The sequence below is a fragment of the Lepeophtheirus salmonis genome, chromosome 14 (assembly GCF_016086655.4).
Source record: "Lepeophtheirus salmonis chromosome 14, UVic_Lsal_1.4, whole genome shotgun sequence".
Taxonomy (NCBI): Eukaryota; Metazoa; Arthropoda; class Copepoda; order Siphonostomatoida; family Caligidae; genus Lepeophtheirus; species Lepeophtheirus salmonis.
Genome location: NC_052144.2, coordinates 19,888,942 through 19,916,015, shown reverse-complemented (window position 1 = coordinate 19,916,015; position 27,074 = coordinate 19,888,942). Strand labels below are relative to the sequence as shown.

Sequence of the window (27,074 nt, the reverse complement as noted above, 5' to 3'; positions counted from 1 at the left end):
ATTACACGGTATCATAGGATTTTTGGTTTGTATCAACGTTCAAACTATAGTTGTCAGACAATTGGTTTATTGTTAAAAAATGGATAAAAAAGAATTTCGGGTGTTAATGAAGCATTGGTTTTTGGGTGAAAAAATATTGTTAAAGCCAATTCTCGGCTTGATAAACATTATTTGGCCTCTACACCAGTGAAATAACTGTTGAAATACGGTTTGCTAATTTCAAATGAGGTATAATGTGCGTCGAAGGCTATGCATGCTGTGGACATCCTAAAGAAGCATATGCCGACGAAAACATCAGTAAATTCTATTTATTATTTTGCATCTCGTAAAAGAAAGTAAGTCGATTGAAAGAGTTGAGGCTTAAGAAAGGAGTAGTCTGCCTACCTTAAGCCGAATCAAACAGGTGGACAGACTCAACAGTAGTCCGGCAAGGTTATGGCATCAATATTATGGGATGCAAATTATATCCTATTGATGAATTACCTCAAAAATTATCAGACTATAAATTGGAATTTTTTTTAGTATTGGAGCGTTTGAAGGATGAAATAAATAAAAAAAGCCTTTTATTTCTCCTATATTGTCTTATGTTACCTCAGAGGATGGTGGAATCATTTTTGAACCGACTGATTTTTACTTGTTCAAACATGTACTCAGACATATTGGTAGTCATTCTGTTGATTTTTTTTCGGAAAGTTAATACTTTTATAGTAACTACATATATTAATAGTAAGAGATTCAAATATCATTATTTTGAATTTCAGCATAGTTTTGAAACCATTTTTTTAACATCAGCGGTCTGAGAAAGGAGAATAATATACCGCCTTCGTTCTAGTGCTAAAGAAAGTCAGTACATATAATGTTTTGTTCCATACATATAAGAGAAATATCAAATTTTATTGAATAGATCACTTTCAAAATAATTTTAGTTATTAGATCTGAATTTGGCCACTTTTTTAAAAGGTAACTATGGGCCATGGTGATATAATAAATAATCTATTAACAAATATAAATATTACTATTAAATATATAAATTATTTTTATAGGAATATTTTATTGAAGGGGTAATATCGATAAAAATTGATCCTTTGACTGAGGAATGAGGGCAAGATAAAAGAGAAATTTGTAGTCCCTTACATAATGAGATGTCATATCTCCGGCCCTCCAATGGTACAATCTAGTAATGAATATACCACTTTCTCATAACAAGACCTCCCATGTACTTTCTTGATCCTCCTAAGTTCCAATTGTCCTAATACATCCACCTTACTCAAATAATATATCTATATATTCTTTGTGAGGTATCATGTCCCTAAGCGAAGTTTTTGCCTTGTTATTAAAAGGTTCCTATAATTGAATTTAAACTTACCGCGTAGGCGGTCTTCAATTTCGAGATAGAAAGATAAAGTATGACGTTCGGGTAAACTGATACAATGTCTCCACAATTGGATTACCATTCCTTATATATCAATTGAAATAAAATAACTTTTGAGCAATATTAAACTACATATATATATATATATACAATTAATCTTCCTCAATTGTTTATTTCCTTCCAATTACATTTTTAAATATCAGCAGTCTGGGAGAGAGGTATTATACCAACGTTGTTTGTGTATGTATTTACTGATATTTGAAATTTAGAATTAGTTTTTATTTGTAGTCTGTATGAATATATGTAAACTTTTTTAAGACTTTGATAAGACAGCTAAGTTTTTAGTTTTTTCATGTATTTGAAAAAAAAAAAAAAAGAAGCCCAACAACAAACTCTATTTAAAATACGCTTGTATAAAATGTTAAAGAAAATGGATTTATGTCAGGAACTACTTTTTTATCTACTTAAATATTTACAGAAATATATATAGATTGAGAGTGATGCTAATCGTATACATTTTTAAGCTTGCCCTTTTTTTGGAGTGGGCAATCTAAATATGCTTTCTATTCTTTTTCCCTAGACTGTCCCCAATACCATATCATTCCTGAGGAGTCAACTTCTTTTTCTAATACATACACCATATTATTGACGTATACGAAACCTGATGGAACATTTGTGTGATATCATAAAAGATGGAAAGCAGACCTGAGGATTTGTTGTGTTGTTGTAATTTTAAGTCCTTGAAAGGCTCGGAGTAGAATTGAGGATCAACATCGGAGTCGTTCTTGCATAAAGCTCAGCATGTCATATAAAAAAGAAGAAGAAAAGGAGCAGTAGATGAATACGAAATAATTCCGTGTAATGCCGGGTACGAGTGTATTAATAAAGTAAAGTTGGTTTGTAAGTGGAAGATTTAATTTTGAGAGTAGGCATAATAACTTAGAACTCCATTACTACTTTAGGAATAACAACTTTGCAAGGAGCGTGTATAGCTCAATTTTAGTACAGCATATACTTTAGAGTTGATAGTCAAAAGGATTTATATTTCTTAATGCAAGTAAAAAAAGTAGTTTTTTTGTGTTTGTAATTTTAAATAACTTTTTTGAATTTTAAATCAAAATATTTTAGTTTTTAACAACATGATTAAATTAAAACTTAGGCATAATTATTTATAAATATAAAAGAATTGAAAAGCAATTTCCTCGCCAAATAAAGAAAAAGAAAAAAAAAGATTCTGAAAGTTTGATGGATTCTGATTTATTGTATTCATTACAGAATCTATACGAGACCAAAAGCTCGAGCAAGCCTTCGCCACTTAGACTTTTGGTAAATCCTGCAATTCCTTCTTGATCCAATTGATAAGTTCGTCTTTGGTGTTGCAGGGTGTTCGGTTGGTTTGCTGTACGATCATTCCCACATTAAAAAAAAATCAATCATAGGCCAGAAATCCGATGAGATGAAGTTATTAAGATAGTTTTGAATCCATTTGACCTCAGTTTGCATTGCTCTTGCATCAAAACCACCTTTATATACCTCAATTTCCCTCCTAAACTTACGAACGAACGTCTCACTGAGTCTCAGATTTCGAGGAATTGTTATTTTGACGCTCCCGGTGGAAATTCTAAGGAGGGATCCGTGCATTTTCCAAATATTTAGGACAAAGAATTCGTCCATTGATTCTACTTTGTTCAACTACTGCAGGTTGGAGCAAGCTATCTAACAAAAAAAAAAAAAAAAAAAAGAGAGAGAACGCCATGTATGTATATCAATAATTCGTTTGAATTTAAAAAAAGGAGGGAAATATTTAATCAGAGTACTAATATCTTGTAGATTACAAATTTTACTTTTTTTAAATGTATGCTCCCGAGAATTTCAACAGTTTCCACATTCTTAGTTATAGTTTAATAACTAAATCCGAGCAATACCAAGTACTTCCGCTAGTAATATATATAATAGTGGGATTAACCAGCATGGCATAAATAATATAGAAGATAATTCCACAAGAAATTATGAGAATTACTCTCTTTTTTTCATGAGAACAACCACACGTACTTGTTTAATATTTTGATGTTTTTTCCTTAATAATAAAAAATAACAGCTTGAAAAAAATAGTTGATATGACGTGATGAACCAGGGAGTACTTTAGTCTCTAAAATGCTACCGGGCTAAGCCTTAAGCAGAAAGGCTCTTTGCTTAAAATGAGTCATCAACTCATATTTAAAATATACCAAAAACGACAGTGCATAATTGAAAAATACATTCATACACACAGACAAATTTTATAGATATGCAATATATGTAAGCAAATTTATTGCCAATAAAGAGCTCAATAAGAAGAATGATTATTTATGTATATGTATACAAATTGATTTCAATGCACTAAAAGAAATATATACATTAGACTTTAAGATAAATATGTACAAAGATAATGTATATTGTAAAAAGATTGTTTGAATGCTCTATTTCCTATGACGTTCCTTTCTAAGGAAGTAATGGAGCATACAATATGTTCACATCCCATCCTCCGTTGTAATACTCCATGGAAAAACTAATGCAATAGTATTTTTTATTTGTTTTAATGCATTCACTATGAAGTTCAAATTAAGTTTATAGCAAACTATTCTAACTGCTCAATATTTCTTCTTTTTTAAACTATCATTTTTTATATGCCTTGGAGTTATTTTTTTAGAGGCAGTAAAAAATATAAATACAGAGTCGGCAGTAAAACGTGTACTTGAGAGGTTGCTTTAGAAGTACTTTCATAATTATTTTTTTTTCAATTATAACAAAAAAAAAATTTTTTTGACAAAACTTGTAAACAATGCCTTTGCAAACTTGATCACTCAATATGACACCTTCGGCATCAATCATACAAGTCGCCAAGGCCTTAAAAAAGTTAATGGCACACTCATCAGACAAGTTGTCCCACGCAACCACTATGGCGGCCTTCAGTGAGTCCACATTTGTGTGTGTAGTTTTTTTGTTGGTTTCCTCCTCCAAAGTGCCTTACACGGTAAAGTCCAGCAGGTTCAAATCTGGCGGGGAAGGTGCCACATCTTTAACTCTCGAGCTTCATGGACTTCATGACCTCCATTAGAAGGTGGTGTTGGGCCCTCGTGTATGAGGACAATCCCAAGTCGACCTTCGTGGACCTCCCAATGGTCCTAATAGGCATGGAGTAGTCGTTGGTGAGGCGATTCGTCCATTCAGTGGGGGTCCTTCTTCTTCTAACTAGACAAGAATTCCGGATTCCATCTTAAATTGTGCCCTCCACTTCATCCATACCTGGAGTTGTCTTCCCCATGGTTCTTAATTTCTGGCCACCTTGAAAACCAAGCTTTTGGAGAACTTCACCATTTTCGTAATCCTCGTTACCTCAACTTCAATATCTAGGAGATTTGAGATGAGTTGCCTCTTGGCTTTTTGTTCAGTCGTGATGAAAAGATAACGAAATGTTTATTACAGCTTGTTTATGCACAAAAAATGACTGAACCAGAGTTAAAAAAATCCCTAAATTTTCGGACATTAATTAACAATCCGTATTTCATTTTTTTGGAATTGTGATATTTTTTATCCGACTTTCTTTTTTATATTATTATATGCAAAAGTACAGGTCTTGGAAATTCGTTTATTTAACTTATTATAATAAGTAATTAATATTTTAGATGCAAGGAGATTAAACCATATTTTAATATAATTTTTATCCGAATGTTAACGATTTGTATTTATTACAAATCGAGTCATCTGACCCAGTTTTTTATATTTGATTTTGGAATTTTTTTCACACAACCTAGCATTGATTATTTATTAATATTCCTTATGAAAGTTAAATCTTACACCAAAAAAGTCAATCTAAATCGACGTTTTTTTGGCAGGAAATCTTTTAAATTGTAATAAAATGTATTTTATTTAGTTTTAGCTATAATATAAAGCAATTGAAGAAAAAAAAACTATTCTCTTCCAAATAAAATTTTTCATCTCAATTGATTATGTATGACAAGACACATTTTAAGAAAACTTTCGAATTCAGAAATACTTTTTATCGACTGGTGTTCCTTTTTATTTTTATCTATATAGTTTTTTTACTACAAAATACTAGTAATAAATGTAGGTTTTAGCCAGCAGGCCAAAATACAGTTGCATACTGATTCAACAGTTCTTACATTTCTTATTATTGTTTGCGATAAATCATATTAAGCTAAATGTACAAGTCAGGTACAAAACTGACTTATTAATTCGCCTCGAGCTGTAATGTATTTGCAATGAACATTTTCGCCTTATATAATGATGAAGTCAATACAACTTATAATTATAAATCCATTCCTAGGTCCCCTTTCTGTTATTTATACAACTACCGTTGTACGTAGATTTGTACTAACATAGCTTTGTTATTAACATTTCACTTGAACTTCGCTATGGGATATATTCATTGATATAATCAACTCAAAAGATAGCCAGATAATTAACTTCCGAGACACAGGGAAGCACAAGTGAAGGGTCGGTACAAAATTACACCTTTTTATTCATTAAATACATCTTATATTGAAATATTATTAAAAAATAGATCCAGGAATGGATCTATTATATATAAATAATATGGACTTCATTATTATTGAAGACGAGTCCTCCTAATACGGAAAAGTCAATTTACTTTAGCTGCAAAAATAAACGATAGAATAATTACATTTGTTTACTTTTTTTTCCATAATTATAATAGATAATGTTAAAATTGAGTAATTTGCTATTATTTAATGTGGAAACATCTAGAATTTTAAAATGAAAATAGTTTTACGAATACATTTGCTTTTAATTCGAAAGTTTAAGTATCAAGGCACATTTTCATTAATCTAGATATTTTCTTCTTTTTTTTCCGCGTGCTAGTAATTTGGTCCTTTCACTCCGAAAGTCTGACAACCTCAGTCATAAAACATTCATGTACCATATATGAAAAAACATGCTCACGTTGCAATAAATAATTATTCAACAAAAAAAAAAGTTTTCATAAAAGGATGTTACCAGAGATGATAAATATACTTAAATATATTAAGGTATGTGAACATAAGGATCTATGATCATTTGCTTTAAGGCATTTGTCCCTAAGCCCCAGCTAGTGGATCAATTAGTACCGGGAAACACAATAATAAATTAATGCATTCTGTTTTATTTATCTTCTAAGTATGAGACGATGATAAAGGGGGACTTATTACTTTATTTACAGTAAGTAGGTGAATAACAACAAAATTATTTGTGCAGGGTAGCTATTAATTATTTTTGGGTTGAAAATTTTTATTTGAAAAATTTGACTTCAAAGCAACAAGCTACCATCATAATACATGTTCTCACCCTCTTTTATTATTTGCAATCATACTTAATATTTTCTTATTCTGCAGCCATCTTTAGATAGATTCGTTAGTTCCCCTTTAATATAGTCCCAGTCTAAGTCGAGCGGTCTTTTATTTTCAACATCTTTAGTTTTGAAATGACCGTATTCTTCTAACTTAATAACCAAAATTTATCCCGATGAGCAAAAGGAGTAAGGAACAGTCCCCCAGCTGGTACCATCTAGTTTCAAAGAAACAAGCTCAGGGGTCCTATTGATTTATTGTTAGGGACAGCTTTTGATTTTATAATGGTGTTATATTGTTGGAGCAATGTGCTAATAAAGTTATTATTTCCTAATGTTGAAATAACATTGTAATGATATATTAATGTCCTAATAAAGTTCCATATGAGTTAACAGTGGATTTTTGCTTATTATTATTTTATTTGAATTTTTGATATGTTTAGCTATATTTGATATTCAATATGGCCTCCTTCACAAGTAATAACAGCCTACAGATACTGGTGAACAGATTTGCAGCTCTTGATGAAGAAGGTCCATGGTGTACCACACTGTCATGATGGCAGCTCAGAACTAATCCACATTTAGATATGAGGTGTGGCAGATGCACATCTCCAGGACACCTTCAACTGCAAAGTCCAGGGGTTGATTTCTTGATGTTATAGGCAGTCCAAATGGAGTTTTCAAAGGGTCTCTGTGGGCTAACGTTGGAGCGGAAGAGATTGCACACACGTTGTATTTTTTGTTATTTCTCGACATTTTTACAATAAAAGACGTGGTATAAAAACAAAATCTATTAACTTTTGTTGGAGCTGCCGTTTGATTGAGTAGTAAAACCTCGTAATTAAATTCTAACCAAAGTTTTGGGTCCCTAATGTTTATATACATATAGTTCTAATAAGTGTAAAAAAATATTAGTTAATATTTTTCAATTAATATTCTCCCTCTGCAAATATATATATTTTTTTAACAGGATGTGCACAGAGTATGGTGGTCCAAACTATTGCATCATTAAGCTTTGTTAAAAATTGTATGCTTACCAACCTTTTTCATGACAAGATGCACGTTATGTGTTTATTTATTATTTAAAAAGATTAATGGCTATTTATTTTATTATGTAAACTATACGTACATAATATATCTTTTATAAGAATATGCATATATCGGAACATTTTAATATTATATCCATAATATATGAGGTAGACTGTCCCTTTTTTCGGGTTAATATATTTATCCCTATACACGCCGGCCTTTTCTAACGGGACAATGGATAAACTGACTTAAGTAATGTTAGGATCTCTTATAGCATTTTTGACATGGTACAGGGTATTTTAGCTTGGGAAAATGATATTTTCTGCTCAAAATTGCACCACAAAAATTGCAGTTTCTTTGTTTTATTAAACATAAGATATCAAAATTTAGCCTAAGTTGAAATGATAGTTTTTAAACAAAAAGGAGGAACATTCTCTTGCCTTATACTTTATAAACCCCACTGTAGGATATGCATTTGCTTTCTTCAACATATTGGAGTTTCTAGGGAGAATAAATTAATATTTCTTCCTTTTAATCACATTTTTATGGCTATACGTTCTCTAGGTAAAAAGAGAGAGAAACAACAGATGATGCTTTCATAATTCAAGATTGTACTACCAATAGAGTTTTATTAGATTTTTTGTTCTCCTTTGAGTATCAAGGTTTACAGAAAGAAGTCACATAAATGAGAAACAAAATTGAGTACTCTAGAGATTCATACTCAACTTATCCCTATACATTTGTATTACTTATATATATAGAATATACATTTCTACAATTAACTTATTCTCTGCTCTGATGATCGCAATTATTCATCGAAAAAATATCCCAATAGGTATGTGGAGGAAGAAATTTATCCATCTTCCCATTAAAAACCAAATTGCTCATAACCAAGTGCCTAATAATTAAAGACAAGGCCGTCTCTGAGGCTCATAGTTGATATTTTCAACTATAATTTCGATGATGTGAGGCGTATAAAACTTGTCCTAGAAAGCGTACAAGACTTTTCTAATTAAATATGAAATATGAACAGAATTTCATATTTTTCAAATCGTATTTCATTATAATTTAATTATTGAAGACAGAACATATAAGTATAAAGTAATAACTAATGCATGTGATCATAAAAGACAAAGGTTAACGCTTAAGATTTGCTATGGAGTTATAAGTTTAAGTCTTTGTTGGACTTGGAATAGAACTGAGAATCGACATAAGATGAACTCCATCCCGTATGGCCTTGTTATATACGGGGAAGGATTTATTTTCATTCTTTCACGGCTGCTTGCAGTTTATCTAATAAAACGCATTATTCAAATTTTCAGGATGATTTTCTATTTTTTTTTATATTATTTATACCTCACCAATATTTATTAGTGAGCATGTCCTTTCATAGGTACTAGGAAAAATGCCCTGGAGGAATATTGTCAGTTAGGAAAATTGGCACCAAGAAAATTGCAAGTATTTTGTTCAAACTTCATAATAACACTTTATAAATTCACTTAATACTATTATTAATATATAGTACATGCAAATAACATTATTTGTATTTTAATAGTCATATCAATAATCGTTTTTTCTTTAAATTTGTAATTTATATTGTGTTAGTATTTATCATGAAGTGTTAACAAAATATGAGCAATTTTCCTTAATAGCAATTTTCCCCCATGGTCATTTTTCCAGGGCAATCTCCCACGGTAAATTTTCTCCCGGGCAGTTTTCTGTGAACGCCTTTTACCTTAAAATTTGAATATAAAGTTCACAGTGGACTAAAAATATTTTGATAAAATATTGTTTTGAATGTATTGATGAAGGAATAAAATAAATAAGAAGTTTCTCCTTTTCTTGAAATTAATTTAGGATAATTTAAGAATAAAAAAATTTAATTGAGCTAAAAATATATATATCTATAAATATTTTACAAATGACTTTGTAAAATATTAATGCTCATTGAAATCACAGAGTAGTAAGAATTTTTCTATTTTTAAACATTTTTATCCATTTTTATCTGTAAGTCGGATTTTGGTCAAAAACTGACTTCCAATTTAAAATAAAAAGGCTATATATTTTCCCAGTTTCGGATTCAATTAAAATACTCGACGTTGCATGAAGTTATTATGTGAAGACGAAAAGACACACTTAGCTTTATTAATATAGAAGATGACTCCTGAAGAAACCTTCTTTGTTACTTTCCGTTTTTCATGAGCACCCTCACACGTAACTACTCAGTACATCGATGTTTTCTTCCCCAAAATGAAAGAATGATATCAATAAATTGAGGAAAAAACATGACGTAATGAGCGAGGGAGTACTTTAGTCTCTAGAGTGCTACCTGGCTGAGTTTAAGCTATACACGCTCGTTGTTACACCTCAAATTGATTACTTTTCATATTGTACTTATTTTCTTTTTTAATAAGAAATTTAACTAGAAGGGCTCATTGATAAAATATAAGTCTAAATTTTAATTCTATAGTATTGAGTTGTATGAAATAAAAAGTGATCTAAACGCTTACGAGATTTCATTCATTTTGATATATTGTTCTTATACAACTATATAAATGTATACACTTTTCTTTTCTTTCAATATGATGGCACGCTTGATATTATATTTCATTAATATGACTACATTGATTATTATTAAATCAAAAGTAGGTACATCCTATTTGTTACTCTCTAGATGATCTTAATCAATCAATGTACTCTTAAAAAACTCTTTTACGACAAATAACAAGATGTTTTGCACTCAAATCAGTCAATTTGTATGAATTCACTGGATAATCAAAATGTATCTCATGGTCACATAATGAATTACCCTTATTTCCTTAATGGAACATCCTTTTGATTAATGGAAGCAAGAGTTAATGTTATTATAAATACACAAGAGTATACCTGCATAGATGTTGTTAAAGCAGAGAAACTTTGCTTTATTAATATAGATGAGTGCTCTTTTGTTTGAAATTTGATATATTCGCACTGGAGTTTGTATTACAATATCCATCTGGTGCTTTTAAGACAAAACATGATTTTCTTACCTTCTTTTTATGTAGGAATATAGACAGAACATCTAAGTTCAAGTTAATAACGAGTGTGTGTGTTTTTGAAAGCCAGAGAGTAATATTTAGGGTGTACTATAAATTATTTTATATAACCCCTTGTTGTTGAACTTGGAGTAGGATTGTTGTTATAAATCATATTAAGTCCAGCCTATATGTCCTTGCTATATTTGGAATGGGATTTATATTTATTTCCGTCCTCTCACGGCCTTGAAACTAATCTAATAAAAAGTCATGACAGCTAAGCTGCTCTCTTCCCAAAAATTATTTAATAATTTATTAGTCAGGGTGGCCAAGCTCATTTTCTGTTTCTATTATATTTACATAACGGTAGGGCTATATTTTTTGTTTCACTGTAGGAAAAGAGACGACCGACATACACTTCACTTTAGTATGTACTAACAAAACAAAAATCAAAAACATGAAATTTGGAATCTCTTTTCTTTTTTTGACAAAAATTAATAAGACATATTATGTTGATAATATATAATTATTAATAATTCGTATAACAATCCTAATGTTTATTTATTTGAGATTACAGATGCGTTAATATTGTTTTTTTATTAAAAAGTAAACAAAAATATTAAATTTCTAGTCTTTATAACATATTTTAGGGTAGGTTATTATTACATGATAGAGTTCTCTCTTTTTTATATTGATAACTTTATCGGGAAATTTGTCAAATGATCCAATTTAGAAAGTTTCAAAAGTTTTATATAACATCTTTTATTGAATATTAGAATAATATGATCGCCAATAATATAAAAAATACTTATAGTTGAAACTTTTTGCTATTATCCTAGCCTTTAATATCAATGAGATCACCAGATGTTATCGAAATAAGTTTATGAGTTTTATATTTTTAGATATGTGTACTTTTCATACAGGTTTTACCTTTTGATATTACATATTAAAAACAATATTTCACTGTAGAGAAAAGAGTTTTCTGTAAGAATAATAACAAAATCATTGCAAAAAAAAGAAGAAGATTTATTAAATAAAAACATATATTTGTAAATTACAAAACTGTTCACTTTTTGTATTTAAATATATATATATATATATACCTTTATTTAGATAGCAAATAATATAAAATAATTATTTATAAGTTTCTAGTGAAGATACATTAGAAAAATATAATCAGACATTATAACTTAAAATGTCTTCATCAGATTAAGGCTTGCAAATATAAACATTAATAAATCCAATTTAAAAACATTAGCATCTCAACAAAACAATATGCATAAAATATTAAATGAATAGAAATCAATAAAAGGAAATAATATAACATATCTCAATTTCCATATCAATTCCGTCAACATAGAAATAAATAATGATGTGAATTACTAAATCCATTATTAAAAAAATATTTGCAAATAAGAATTAATTTTAGTCTACGTTTTTCAACTTATACTAAAATTGAAAAGGAACTATTATTTTACCTTCAAAAAGAAAAGAAAAACATTTTTTAACTTGATTAAATCAATTTGATTTACTTTTTTTTAAAGCAAGCCTGTTTTTTATTTAATCGAACATATTTTTTTTTTAATAATAATATTGCATCAAAAACGCAATTAAAGAAATATATATTCCTAGTCGTCAGAAATCAAAAACTAAAGCAGTTTTTTTTATTATTATTATATCTAGAAAAATTGTTTTATTATAAGCTGATTGTACTCTTTTTTCTTCTTCTTTTTTTATGGGAAAATGAATAATACTGACAGGCAAAAAAGTACTGTCAATATTTTGCTTTAAAAATTGGACTTTCTTTTTCGCAAATTGTTATACATATAATTATTTTTAGTTAATTTATTGGTTTACCATAAATTAATTTCAAATGGATATCTTGAACATTAGACGCATATTGGTGAGGAGAACGACTAAAAAAACTATATGATAATTGATAAATATGTATTAACGAATGAAAATACTTTTTTCATTTTGTGTTTCATATAGGTTTCTGCCACGTCAAAGCAATCTAAAATGACTTTTCTTAAAAATTGAGTGTGGATTTGATTTGTATTCTTGTATGAATTATCGTCAATTTCTATTGAAACAAATTATTCTTACTAACCCTTTGGATGGGACACAAAATGCACTTAAAGCAGCCAAAATTGATTGTCATAGTAAGAGAATAAGAAACGATAGATATTATTTGGGGTCGATGTAAGTATCTTCAATCAAGTAAAGGTTATAGACCAAGGTTGTACCCTTATCGATCTAGCAGTTGTAGTTGCTTGCAACTCATTTTCTTGAATTAATACAGTATATGTATATTTCTCTATTTTTGCAGTCTTTTTTATATCAAATGCTACATTCTTGTAGTATGTATTTGTTTCTACTAAAAAGTTACAATACACTCTTAAGGTCAATAACAGAATATATAACTTTCAAATCATTAACAATACTTTGTCAAATAAGTAAATGAAAGTTGCATAGAAGTACAAAAAAATTGTTTAAAAAACAAAACAAAAACAGGAACGCAAACATCACTTTTTGGATTATTACACAGCTTTTAGAAAGGATATTGAGACATGCATTTCCTTTTTCCACCAATTTTATAGCATAGTTAATGTTACTATAAAGATAATATCAATTTATAATGTTGCCAACTTTGATCCAAAGATAGGACATGTTGGCTTGAGAGTTTAAACTAGTGCCAAATGAAAAATATATTTATAACAGATTCCACACGACGTCTAAAGCTAAGGAAGGCATCGACGACCAGTGTAGAGTCTAGGTCAGCCATCTCATGCCTGATTGAGCCTTCCCCTTGTCCACATTTATGTGGTTGAACTTGCAAACTGTTGTCATCAAGTACACTCCTTATACTACAAAGATTAAACAGATGTTAACATATCCAGTGTGATGCAAGAGTTTTAAATTGATGTGGTTTATCCTGGTAGTTGGAGTTGGATTTTCTTTGGAAAATCCAACATTTCAATAATGTTTTATTTCGGGCAAAGGTAATGTGGCAACCGGGCTCGCTGGATCTAAGCCCTTTGGACTACAATGTGTGAGACGTCATGGAAAGAGAGTCTCATAAACGAGGGCATAAAACTGTTTGGTCCTTGTGGGCTTCCATTCTGGAGGCTATTGCCAACGTGGATAGAGTTCTCATCAAGGCCTGTGCCAGGTTCAGTGTCAGAGTGGATGCTGTGGGTGATATTAGAAGTGGTTAGTTGGAGTGATTTACATTACATGTAAGGGCAAAAGATTTGTGAATCGCTGAATAATTTTGCGAAATAAATTGTAATATCCATAATCCTTTTCCCGATTTTCCCGATTTAAAATCCCCACACTGTAAACCAAGACCTTTCTCCCATACTTGATTGTTTATTTGACAATGGTTTTCTTTGCGAAATTAGTTGTTACACTTTAGATTTATAGAGAGTTAGATTAAAAATATATTTCATAATGTGATAACTTGTTATTGCCATTACTTTTCTACTTATTTGTCATTTTAGAACTGACATAAAATAATTGAAATTATACTATAATAATTTATGAATATGAATTTTATAAGTAATTTCAATAAACAAAACTGAAACGTATCATGGTTATGATTTCTTCATACTTTGATTAAAAAATCTCACTATAATACAAAAATATGTGCCTATTCTTTAAAATATAGTAAATTCTTGATAAGATCATAATCAGTTATTTTCCTTCATAGAAAGGTACATGATTAAGTATTACCCATGTATTACGAACATTGATTGACTTTTCTATTCAATCTAATTAATTACATTTCTCGATCGTATACCTATGTTGATTATTGAAGCTATATAGTATATCAATGGACTCTTTCCTTAAATAATTCTCATTTTAATCGTTACTCCAACTTATGACAACAACTGACTGTATTTTCAAGAAAGTTTAGACTATCGCCTGTAGACTTAACCCCAGACAATCTCACTACTGCTTTCCAGCTTTATATCCCCCCATTATAAAATAGGAAGTTTAGCCGACGCACTCTATACAAAATATTTATGTTCTTCTTTTTGACATAACACATTATGAAGTTTTTTCCTTACTTTTTATATACTTTTTGATGTAGGATATGATTGATGTAATCTATGCGAATATCTAGATACATATGTCATCAATATTTCTTGTACTTATATGTCAAACTTTTTGCACAAACTTATTTGCAACGAAAGTACAACCCTTTTATTTTTATTTTTTTAAATTAACCATTATTTTTCACAAATTTTATTAATCCAAAATTACATTTCATTGCAGCTGAAAGCCGGAATCCGACTCATAGTTTGGGAAATGTTTTATCGCAGATAGTTCTTTGCAATCCTGTTCGACCAGATTTTAATGCCGAAGAAAGAGTGTCCATAGAAAATGATCTTAGGGATATGCGTAACCTCATTGCGGATATGGCAGAGTGTTTGCCAAAAGAGGATCCTGATAAAGGTATTTTTTTTTTTTGCACAAGCCATCAACATAATATGTATATATTTAATATTAAGTCATCATATACTTACATAATAAATCCTGTATCTACATGTGATTATGCACAAAACATGAATAATAAAAAAGCTGGAAAATGCACTTATTAAATTTTTATGATGAGGTCTTATGCATTTTACTTCATAAACGGATGTAGATTGGTTAATAGTAACCAACTTTTCTTTTAGGGAGAGGGGAGGAGGGTATGAGAGAAGGAATAAGCTTCTGTGTGAAAGCTACTATAGGTATATGAAGAATATATAAAAGAATCTTGGAGAAATATAATTCCGAAGCTTTTGGAAGTATTGTTTTGCGGAATGGATTCGTAAATATTTTAGAATGAAATAATTTAGGATCTTTACTGTCTCTTCTGATTTTTTTAATCCCAATATTCGAATAATATGTTTCTTTTTAATCATAAGTATTATATGTAAACTCAAATATTGGAGCTCCATACTGAAATCGTGCATGATAACGTTTACACTCTTGATCTACCCATGGGAGATCCATTTGTTTCTGGTATGATTTTTATCGGTAAGGGAATAATCTTTTACCTTTGTTGACACATACAAAATTCTAAAATGTAAGATACAAAAGATAGACATATTTTCATTTTTACCTTGGTTTAAGAGAACAGCCCGCTGAGAGTAAAGTCATATTTATTCAAAGAGTGTGGTCTGAATTATCAGGAACCATGATTAAAAAATTTTTAAAGAGGAGAAACATTCAATCAACTCATATTGAAAAATAGTGTTCTTACCGTTTGATTACTGGTACCCTCGAATTGTCAGCTTTTTGAAGTAATGATACACTTTGCTCACATTTGCAACGAAGAAAAAGAACATACATCGCACCTGTTATAATTATGTAAAATACTACGCCAAATATTCGATACATTTGCAGCAGAATTAAATGTAATTTTTGGAAGTTCATTGGAAAGGGAAATTGGTGCATCTATTTTAAACATGTCTAGAAACTATTTATGAATTTTAAGGAACAAGGGTTTTATGTTTTTTTAAATCATTTTAATGTTTGTGAAAAATTTAACTGATTTATGAAATATTATATTTGGTAGAGGATTTCAATGTTGATACATTATTACTACTTGAATGACAGAATAAATCAATACGGGTTAAACAAAAAATGCATATGTTCTACCAACACTTTATCCTGATTATTTATTTTTTGAGGAGATAACATATTAGTATAAAGTCACACCAAGTGCATGAGATCATAAAACATGCAGATTAAAACTAAATGATTTATTGAGGAGTTAAGGAGCGATAAGCACATCTTAGACAAACAAAAACAAGAAATTTAATATTTCTAATACTATTATCCAATTTTTGCACAAAAATACAATTTTTCTTAACTAAAAAAGCTTGAGAGCTCTCAAACTTTTGACACAAGTCAGTTTTTTCATTGTTCCCCTAAGAAGATACATTTTCTTAGGAGAAAAAAATATTAACGTACAAGCGAGACATTTAAATATACATACTTTAGAAATGAAAGACAGTTTCAGGGGAACATGAGAAACTAATACTGTGTAGGTATTAGGTATATATATTTAAATAGTAGATAAAAGTATCTTTCAAAAAATGAATAGCAACTTTGACATATAAAGACTTCCTCCCTCCTGACAAGAGTTGGAAAATAAATTAAATAAGAGCAAAAGCTTAAAAAAGAATCCTAATCCTTCAAAAGGAGCATAGTTTTATACGTATCTTGAAGAAATATGATATTTTATAGTACATAAATAGAAAAAAATTGCGCTTTTGTCACTTGATTGAACAATGAGTAGTCCTGAAGTGGTTTTTTTAAGAGAAAAAATAAATAATACCTTTTGATATGAAAAAGCTAATAAATACTTGACTTCCTGAAATGTAATAAATAAATAGAGCAACGAAAGGACAAAGTATCGATTTTCTTATTCCCAATTGATTTGAAGAAAAAAAATGTTGATAGAACAGAGGAATTCTATTATTCCAGTAGTTGCATAATTACTTGTAAAATGTGAAGCTGTCTCTAAAACTTGAGATAGAACGTTAATGCCAACATTTCTGTAGGAATATAGTTAGAGAGTATATCCCCCCTTTTTGCCCACAGGGACATTTCCAAACGCCTGCAGAAGACCTTGCAGACGTTCATAATGTACAAAGCCATCACGGCCGTCCATTGTTCATTAACACTAGCATTCAATGAGTCCAAATTTTGATGTCGAGTAGCATGGGCCTTCTCTCTACCATACGCTGTAGTCTAAGGCATTCAAATCAGATACCTGTTGGTTCCTAAAGTGTTTATCCCCAGAACTCATGTCTGTAGTCATCCAAACCTGGATATTCTTTGAGGTGTAAACAGGTGCTCCATCTCGTTAGGGTACAAACGATGCCCGGTTGGAGAATTTGGGTACCAATGGAATAATTTTGTTCATCATAATCTCCAAGTAAGCTGCGGATGTAAGCAGGAAACCGGTTTTTAAACAAATAGGCTTCTTTTTTGCTCTGTTTGATGCAATGAGACAAACATCATCACAGATACTGTATGTTTGACTGTAGTGACTGTGCAAAGCTCTGCAATCATGTGCCTGTTTTTTAAGGCTACCACAAGGTCACTGGACTTGTTGAACACCGGATCAACCGTGAAGTTATTTTCATCCGAAAAAATGATCATGCAACCTGCAGATCAATGCTTTATTTGATTCATCATGGCTCTGCAACCCTTCACACACTTTAAACGTTGAAGTTTGTTGTTTGATACCACGTAGGGATCGTCCATCTTGTTTTCGTATGGCTCTGAAGATTGTGGGCTTGTGTAAATTTATAACTTTTGCCACTTTTGTCATAGAAAGTCTTGGGTTGGTCTTAGATCGTCCTGTGTCTTTAAATATATCTTTGACAGACCTTGGGGCTCCGATATGGATAGTAACCATTACACGTTTGGCTTCGTATTTCCTGGTGAATGTGACTCGATCGATTTGACAAGAAAAACAAAAATTGAAAAATGAAATATAGCTTACTATAAATAGCAAAAATTTAGATATTCAGTCTCTCAGGCTCCGGATACAAATATGTTTTGTTTTTTTAAAATCTGTGTAATTATTGAACCTCTGGTACAGACTCTTAAGCATACATATTTCAAGAAGAAGTGAATATAACTTGGAAAAAAATATTTAAATTGAACACGACAGTGAAAAACTCTACAGCCTATATGTAAAGAGGTCAGGGCTATAAAAAAATATTGGCACTCTCCAACCTTTTCACAGCCCAAATACAGTCGTTTTTTTATTTTTTTTTTAAATTGCAGCCCCAACATATAGGTTGTAACACTATAATTCATAAACAGTTAATTTTAAGTTAAAAAACAATAACTTTTATCAGAAGCCAAGTAATTAAAACTATGAAAATTATAATAAATTTCTTTACTGATATAAAATATAAATAGTAACGTCAAAAATTGAAATATATTAATCATTTACATATACCTTAAAATAGAACGTTATTTTGTTAATTTAATTCTAATAAGCGACGCCGTTACATGATTGGTTATATTATATGTAAACATTCGGTATAGATGGAACATTCTTGAATGAATATGTTACTTTAATTCATTTAATTGTCAAAGTGTCATTAGCGATTAAAAAAACACAACAATGTATTAAGTGAAATTATATCAGATATTCAGGATATCCTTGAAATTTTAACTCCTCTGTTCCAATAAATCAATACTCTAAAACTCCTTTTAAATTACTGGGCTTAACAGTTGTAAATGGCTTATAACGCAAAACGGAAAAACAAAAATTTACACGTGTGATTTATCAATTGTCGTGTTATACTTTCAAATTGAGGGTTAATTAATAATAGAGTACATGAATAACATGAAATAAATATATATGTGACTAAAGAAGAGACATCTCTATTTGCAGTCTTAAGTTAAAACTAATGTTATTTTGAGGAACTTTTGAGTTCGTCTCTTATGAAGTAGTAGCAAAGATCTGTGGACATGAAATGACTCTGGAAAAGAACCACATTGTAGCACATCACTAAATGAAAACAAGTTAATAAGATGTGATCCTTTTTCGGCCTTATCCACATTTTAAAGATCGACTCCAACTCCCCAGATACTTCATAAGATATAAACTTACAACTTTTCCTAAATAATGAGATCCTAAGTAACATTTCAATAGAGTTAAACAATCATTTCAAAAGCTAATGCCCCAATAACTCGAAATAGAGGATATATCTACTTAAAGTCTTAATATCTTATTATTATTCGTTTATGATGTCAATATGAATAGTTAAAAAATCCTTTGTTTGTTTTTTATTTCTTCAATATTCAAAAAGTCGCAATCTAATTTCAATTTTCATTATTGAAACCTCAACGCTTTCCTAAATATCGAGGTAGTAAGAGAAACCTTTGATGTATTGTATATCTCAAGTTTTGTATGAATGGAAAATTTGTCTATGAGTTAATATTTTCTATTTTAAATCTATAGACACTCCTAAAATATACAATTATATATCTATGAACATATATAATATAATTCTTCCAAATAGTCAACTTACTTTACACATTTCAATGTTTTTGTGTGTTTTATATTTGTATACCTACTTTATATAGGTAAATCTATAGAAAGCATTTTTTATTATGGTCCATTTAAGTATATTTTAAAAATATTTTGTGTATGAAATAATTATTTATAGGATAAAAACAATTTCCTTACTTGGATGTTAAAAAAAATATCATTTTATTTTTATGATCATCGAAAATGAGGGCACTCATAAACATTTATGAGTGGAAAAAGCAATCATTTTGACCTTTTCTAATGAATTAGATATCTTATTATTTATTTATCAAGCGAATTTTTACGATCAAATATGTATACCAATACGAAAGCGGTCTCAGAAGTAACTGGCCTGACTCAAATATATTTTTTGAATCGGGAATCATGTACAGGATGTGCATCTTAAATTCGGAACAAGTTTAGTCTCAATATCATGGCAAGTCTTATATCTACTATAATTTGGGTAGTATGATCATCAGATTCAGCTGACAAAACTGTATAAGCAAAATACATACAAGATCCTTGAGATGTCCACAGAACACCATGCGGCCATTATTGTGTGACTCCATGATGAGGGCAGGCCCAAGAAGATTTCAAGGAGTCTGATGGGTCAGGAATCATTCAAAGAAGACTCATGATTGTTTTGCATCAATAACTAATCAAAGTAATATACGAACAAAAGGAAGGGAAATGTCTCCTACTTTGCCTAATGCACTCAGTTTCTCTTCTCCCTTAGATGCATCATTATTCCTTGAATTAAGCAGATTTATTTCTCGTGTGGACGCGAATCTTTTTGAATTCAAATGAAAGAAATACAGCATCATTTTACAAACGTTGCTTCGTGTATATGGCCTAAGAGTACTATTTCTTCTCTTTTTTACATACTTCTATCTGAGTTGTAAATTTGTTTCAGCTGAATAATATTTCAATACAAGAAGTCATTCTCTTTTCAAACTACTTTGTGTGAGACGTCTTGGTGAGAATGTCCAATAAACTTGCATTTAACACTGTTGACTTCATGCAGGCTTCCATTCTTGATACATTGGTCAACATGGTCAAGGATTTCTTCATCCTTTGCCAAGTTCTGGGCTAGGTTGAAGGCTGTGGTTGAAGCTGAAAGTGGTTGGTTTGAGGGAGTGCCTTCATTTTTGATCCCTTCATGAAAGAGCAAAATATTTGTGAATTGCAGAATTAATTTTGGGAAATAAATTGTAATATATATTATCCTTAAATTTTACGGATTTAAAATCCTCATCCTGGATGTACAAATTATTTTTTATTCTTTTTCCTTTTATTTAAATCTTTTAAGGGGAGAAATAATATTAAATTATGCAGATGTAATGAAAAAGCATTCTATAGCTTTAAGTCTAAATTTTTATATTAGTTGGGAAGAAAGGTTAACATTTTTTAGCTATAATTAATGGGCAATAGGAAGTGATATGTTCTTTCTTCTTTGTGGTTTTCTTCTCTCTTTTTCATATGTCAAATCTACATGTTGTCTGCTACATATTAAAAACAAAAGGGTTTTTTATTCTTGTGTAAAGTGGTAAAAGTTGCGGTTTTTTATTTACATTTGGTTTCTTTGAATTAGTTTCAAAGCCTTGAAAATGTGTAACGATCACACTTACTAAGAGCAAGAGTCCTCAACTTTTATATAATTAATTTACATATGAGTTCAGTTAGAGGGGAGAATATTTCCTTGTATTGAAATATATCTCAGTGGAAACAAATTTACAATTCAGATAGAAAACATGAAAAAAAAAAAGAGAAAAAATAGTACTCTTATGCCCTATACACACGGCCACGTTTTTAAAATGATGCTCTATTTCTTTTATTTGAATTCAAAAAGATTTAGGTCCACACGAGCAATAAATCTGCTTAATTCAAGGAATGTTGATGTATCTAAAGAAGAAGAGAAAATGAGCGCATTCGGCGTGTACTAATTAATTTACATTTAATCACTACAATTTGATTATGCAATTTGCAACTCGTACAAATAGAATGTACAAGTTATTTTAAAAAGAAACGGCGTTTTCAGATTATTCAATTTTTCAAATAATATCGTTTTAGTTGAAACGGAATGTCATTTTTGTATTATCATGAACTATGAAGAAAATTGTATAAACATATTTCTATTATATATGAACAGGAAATTTTATCCATGTTTTAGCTACATAGGTATGTTAGAGTGGGTTGCCACATCTATCGTGTATGTAAGCGTATACGTGTATATACAGTGGTACAAAGTTTATGTGTTCACCCAAACAATTTGAAGAATGTTTGGGAGAAGAGCAGAGAAGCTGTCATGAGGTTTTAATAGATCATATGAAAGCAGCCGTTAGGGTAAGGATTTATACCCAAACCCCAGTCCGTATATAGTATGAACGGTTCTAGTACAATAGGCTAAAACATTTTGGTCGAAGGACAATTTGCAGAATGAAATTTTCCTGAAGCAGTATTTGCCGCATGGACATTTCGCCGAAGGGGCATTTCATCAAAAATGATATTTATTATATTAAAATATATATGATTGTATATTTTAATTTAATTTACAATGATCCACTATATTCTTCATTGATCATTTTATAAACACAACACAGAAGTATTTGGTTTAAATTTAGTTCGAATCTTGACAGTTGTAGTACTTTAAGTATTTCAGTAAAATAATAACCAAACACGACAGTAATTCGAATGGAAGAAGTGCTAATCAAGTGCTAATAATATTTTTCTTTTCTATTTTAAATGTTCCTTTTATCAGATGTTTTGATCATATCAAAACAATGCGCTCAAAAAGAACACATGTATCGGAACATATATAGAAATGTCACCTTAAACCTTAATTCGCGCAAAAAAAAAAAAAATTAAGGACTCGGAAAATTTCCATGTCGCTACAAATATTAGGAGCCTAGTTTGATTTAAAATGACTTTTAATGGCAAGATGAGTGTTTTAGAAATTAAATTATAGAAATGTTTCCCCTTTAGCTAAAAATTCCTGCTGAAACCACAAGAAATCAATTTTAGGTTTGACAGGGATGATAAGTTGTTCCATAAGACTCTTTCTATTCTTTTTTTTTCTTGGATAATTTGTGGAAGATTTTATGGGGTATTTTGTCGAATTTTAGATACATATTCCTTTTTATTTATAAATAAAAGTAGATACATGATTTGACGTCAGGCTCCCAATCGATTGATTCCTACATCTTCAAGGGATATTCTTAATATAGTATAACTTGAAAAAAAAATTAGTTTTCGATCCATTTGTATAATCCAAAACGGAATTATTTGGGAATCTCTATTTCATATCGATAACTAATTGTTTATTGAATTGCAAGCAAGTTCCCTCTGATCAGTCGCTCAAAAATAAAGATACTCACATTTCACTTTATTTAATAAAACTCATTGAAGAAACATTCACCCTATTTTTGTTACATTGAAACCTTGCTATTTGTCATCGAAAAGAAGTAAATTTATTTTAAAAAGAAAGCTTTGTCTCGGATTACTCGTATTTTTGATTCTTTGCACTTCTCTGACACGGATATTACTCATAATTTATTATTATTTTACAAAGAAAAGTGTTGAAACAAGAAGGCAGAAGTGCATCACTCCCAAGAAGAGCCACGGTCGAGCAAAATTAAAACAAATGGAATGATATCTCCTTGTTTTCAAAATTCTTAGTTCAGATATATTTATATAATACATGCCCTTATCTGTAAAAAAAAGCTTCAAAGACCCTTGGCATTACGCATATAAAGTTTATTACAGCACCATGGAGATACACATTAAAAATGTGGCCCTCCTCCAGTCCTGGCCCCAACCCCCTGGACCTTGCGGTTATGGGTGTCTCAGAGTAAAATACTGCAACACTAAATGTTCAAATTTGGGTTTAGCTTCGAGCTGTCATAATGCCAGCGTGGTACGTTGGCAATCTTTTGAATAAAAAAAATAAACCTGATTGTAGTTTTTTAAAATATCACAAATTGGTTTTGAGGTGTTTTTTCTTGACTCCGAAAAAATTAAATTGTTCGTAATTTAGTCAGGCTCCTGCAAGTTTTGCTGTAAAACATGTAGGAATAATGAAATAAACATGTAATTTGAGATATATAATCCGAGGAGGAAGTTCATCGGGCATTAACGATGTACGCTGTTCATAAAATATTCCATTTATAGTACATTCAATTAAAAAATACACATTTCTTTTTAACTCCTGAAATTGGTTAATAACTTTCTTAATACTTACCATTTTCTTTTTTTCTTTCTGCATCTTGAAAATATTTATTTTCAAGTTCCAGAGTATACATATTTAATACCACATGTCCATACAAAACACAATGTATTTGTGTTCTTTAAAAAGTATAAACAAAGCTTTTATCAAACACACAAAGAAAAAAGGAGGAAAAAACTTACATTTTAGAGATAGTCTCTTCTTTATTGACTAACAAAAAAAAAAAAATTCTCGGTTGTTAACATAGACTTGGAACTATTACTAACAGATATTTTTTATTACTTTAAATATGAAGAAATAATCAATATCAATAATAAACCTATAAAGACATGTAGTTATTGCTTTTATTTTATCCGCTAGATAACACTCTTTAGGAAGGTATGTTTTATTATTTGTCTATTCAATTTAATTTTAGGACAAAACTCTTTGGCGGGCTAAGTCCCCTGCAAAAAAAAAATCCCCCTTCTCAAGACTGGAAAAAAGAACTACAGCATACTCTAGTTTATATAATCAGAATTAATTAATCAAAAGTCAACAATACAGTCAAATTCCTTAGATGTTTCTTCTATTTTCCAATCAACATATAATTTTTTTTTTTGTAATGTTGATTTATAATTAGTAATTTATGTTAAGATTCAATTAAATAGGAATTATATATATTTCACGACGAGTATAAACTTAAATCCAAAACTTATATCTGCATAATAAGTTTGCAGGAACATAACTTCCGTTTTCCAAAAAACAATAAACAACTAATAAAAATAAGAAAAGTTTTTTGTTTGTCTTTGAATAACTTGCATTAAGAGGTTATAGAGGGACTATTACTTATCACAAAAAGATAAAACATTAAAGAAAGAACATGTTTTATTTTATAACTATGAATGATTAGTTGATTAGGCAATTATTAAAAAAATATTATATCCTGTGAACTGAGTAAGTCATGGAAGAAAAAACAAGATTTCAACACAAATACGTAAATCAGGGCGAATAATTAGATAGTAAAAAAGTATATGACATAGTATTTACTAAAAATCCAATATGGGTTGCCTCCAAAGGGTTAATAAGAATAATTTGTTGATAAAAATTAACAATAATACGTGAAAAAGTACAATTGTAATCCACACTCAATTTTGAGAACAATGAATCTAGTTTTCTTTCATATAGACGGGCCAAACATGTTATACATAAAGTTATTTAGTATCCTAATAATTTGTAGGTAGAACCCCTAGTGGCTTGTCAACACAAAAGCAAACTATAAATATTTTTCTTAATATTGGATGAACTCTTCAAATAATTATCAACACAATAAACGAATAACAAATTAATAGATTTTCATTGAAAGGCTATATTGAGGCCAATATAAATATTTCTTAAATCAAATAAAGGTTCGAACCCATATTTAAAACCATATTATCAAATGTATATGGAGTATGTATATGAAATAAAAATGGGGAGTTTCTTTTGTGTTTTTTGCCAATATTAGTTTAATATTGAAATACCGTATATATAATGCTGCTGTGCTTTTTAGTTTGGGTGTCCCGCGAATTCCACATACAGTCCCCAAAATTGATCTCCATCATTTTAAATTGAAACATTGATAGATTTATTTGAAACTTATATTGTGTCCAATATCAGTTTCTGAAATCAAAATAACGTTTTAAACTATAGTTACAATTCGTAAGTATCTCAACTCATCCCACAAATTTGAATACAAACCAATAATTTACTCAAATATACTTATGGAATATTAGGCTGTATATAAATATCAAGTATTAAAATAAAATGGGCATTTCTCATTTTCTTGATTTATGGTTAAGATTGTTTTTATATTGACGCACCACATATGTATATGCAAATAGTACATTCAATGAGTAATAATTAACTTATAAAGTATTGTATTTGGAAAATGTATAAAAATAGAAATCCATAAATAATAATTATATAAATCTTATTTAACCGAATTTTATTTGTTATTTTATTTTTCTATTTCTTACTGCTGTTAAATATTTATTGCTATAGATAAATTAAATTTAAAAATAAAAAAGGAATCGCCGTAGCTCATGGATAGCGTGCTCAGGAAAAGTGATTCACTTGAATTCAATGTATGTTCGCCCCCAGACGATTCCTAGAGAAAGAAATATACTTTCTGTATATGGCTTTCACCAAAAAGATTCCTAGGTCAGATGGATAAAATGTAATACTATAATGTTTACTTATAATTAATCAGTACAACTCCTTCTAACCAATTAAAGGAACATAAAAAATAATAATAACTTCAAATTACGTATGAATATTGTGAAGCATTGAAATGTCAACAATGGATCGAAATGGTTGTTTAAACTATTTATATTTATGATTTTTTACACTCATCGCTAATGACTCTATTAATTGTTATTTATAACATTCTAGAAAGACTGTCTTTATGCTGTCAACTTCCTAGTTACATGTGGCTTTTAATGCCTTTTTGTGCCTGTACTCTTTTTGTATAAAAACTGAGGCGCTCATCCTATTCAAGGCAAAACCTATAAAATAAAATAAGTTTTGTCTTAAAAGTATTCAACATAAGATATAAGCAGTTGTTCAATATTAACATACAATTTTGCAAAGTAAAAAGTTTTTTGTTTCTAAGGAATAAGTTGGCTTAAAAGATAAAGAATACTGAAAGACAATCAGATTTGAAGCAAAAAAAAAGAAATTACAAATTCGTAATCAGTGCGTCACGTACAAATAGAATTGAATATATGGAACTTGAAATTTTTTCAATAAGTAATATTTTGTGGTCTTGAACCGTTGTTGTTTTCTTGTGGCTCGCAAGAAAATAAATCATTGCTTTTCCATTATCGAGGTTTGGCAAAAGATAAATTTAATTATTCTATTATAAATTAGCTTGAATGTTTAAATTTTTAAAGAAAAGGAGATACAGACCAAATAAAAATAATAAACACAAAGGAAGGAAGTATCACAAAACCTCTTACCTAATTTGAAATTTATTTTTTAACTTACAAATTCTTCAATGGTTCATTATATTGTGATTT

General features: G+C 29.7%; 1 protein-coding gene across 1 annotated transcript in view; it reads left to right on the top strand.

Annotated features, from left to right (window-relative positions):
- LOC121129657 (uncharacterized) overlaps positions 1–27,074 on the top strand; it is a 193,054-nt gene that overhangs the window by 149,689 nt on the left and 16,291 nt on the right. Inside the window, exon 5 of the mRNA XM_040725381.2 lies at positions 15,041–15,220. Within this exon, the coding sequence (XP_040581315.1) occupies positions 15,041–15,220 (180 nt within the window). The remainder of the gene's footprint in view (positions 1–15,040; positions 15,221–27,074) is intronic.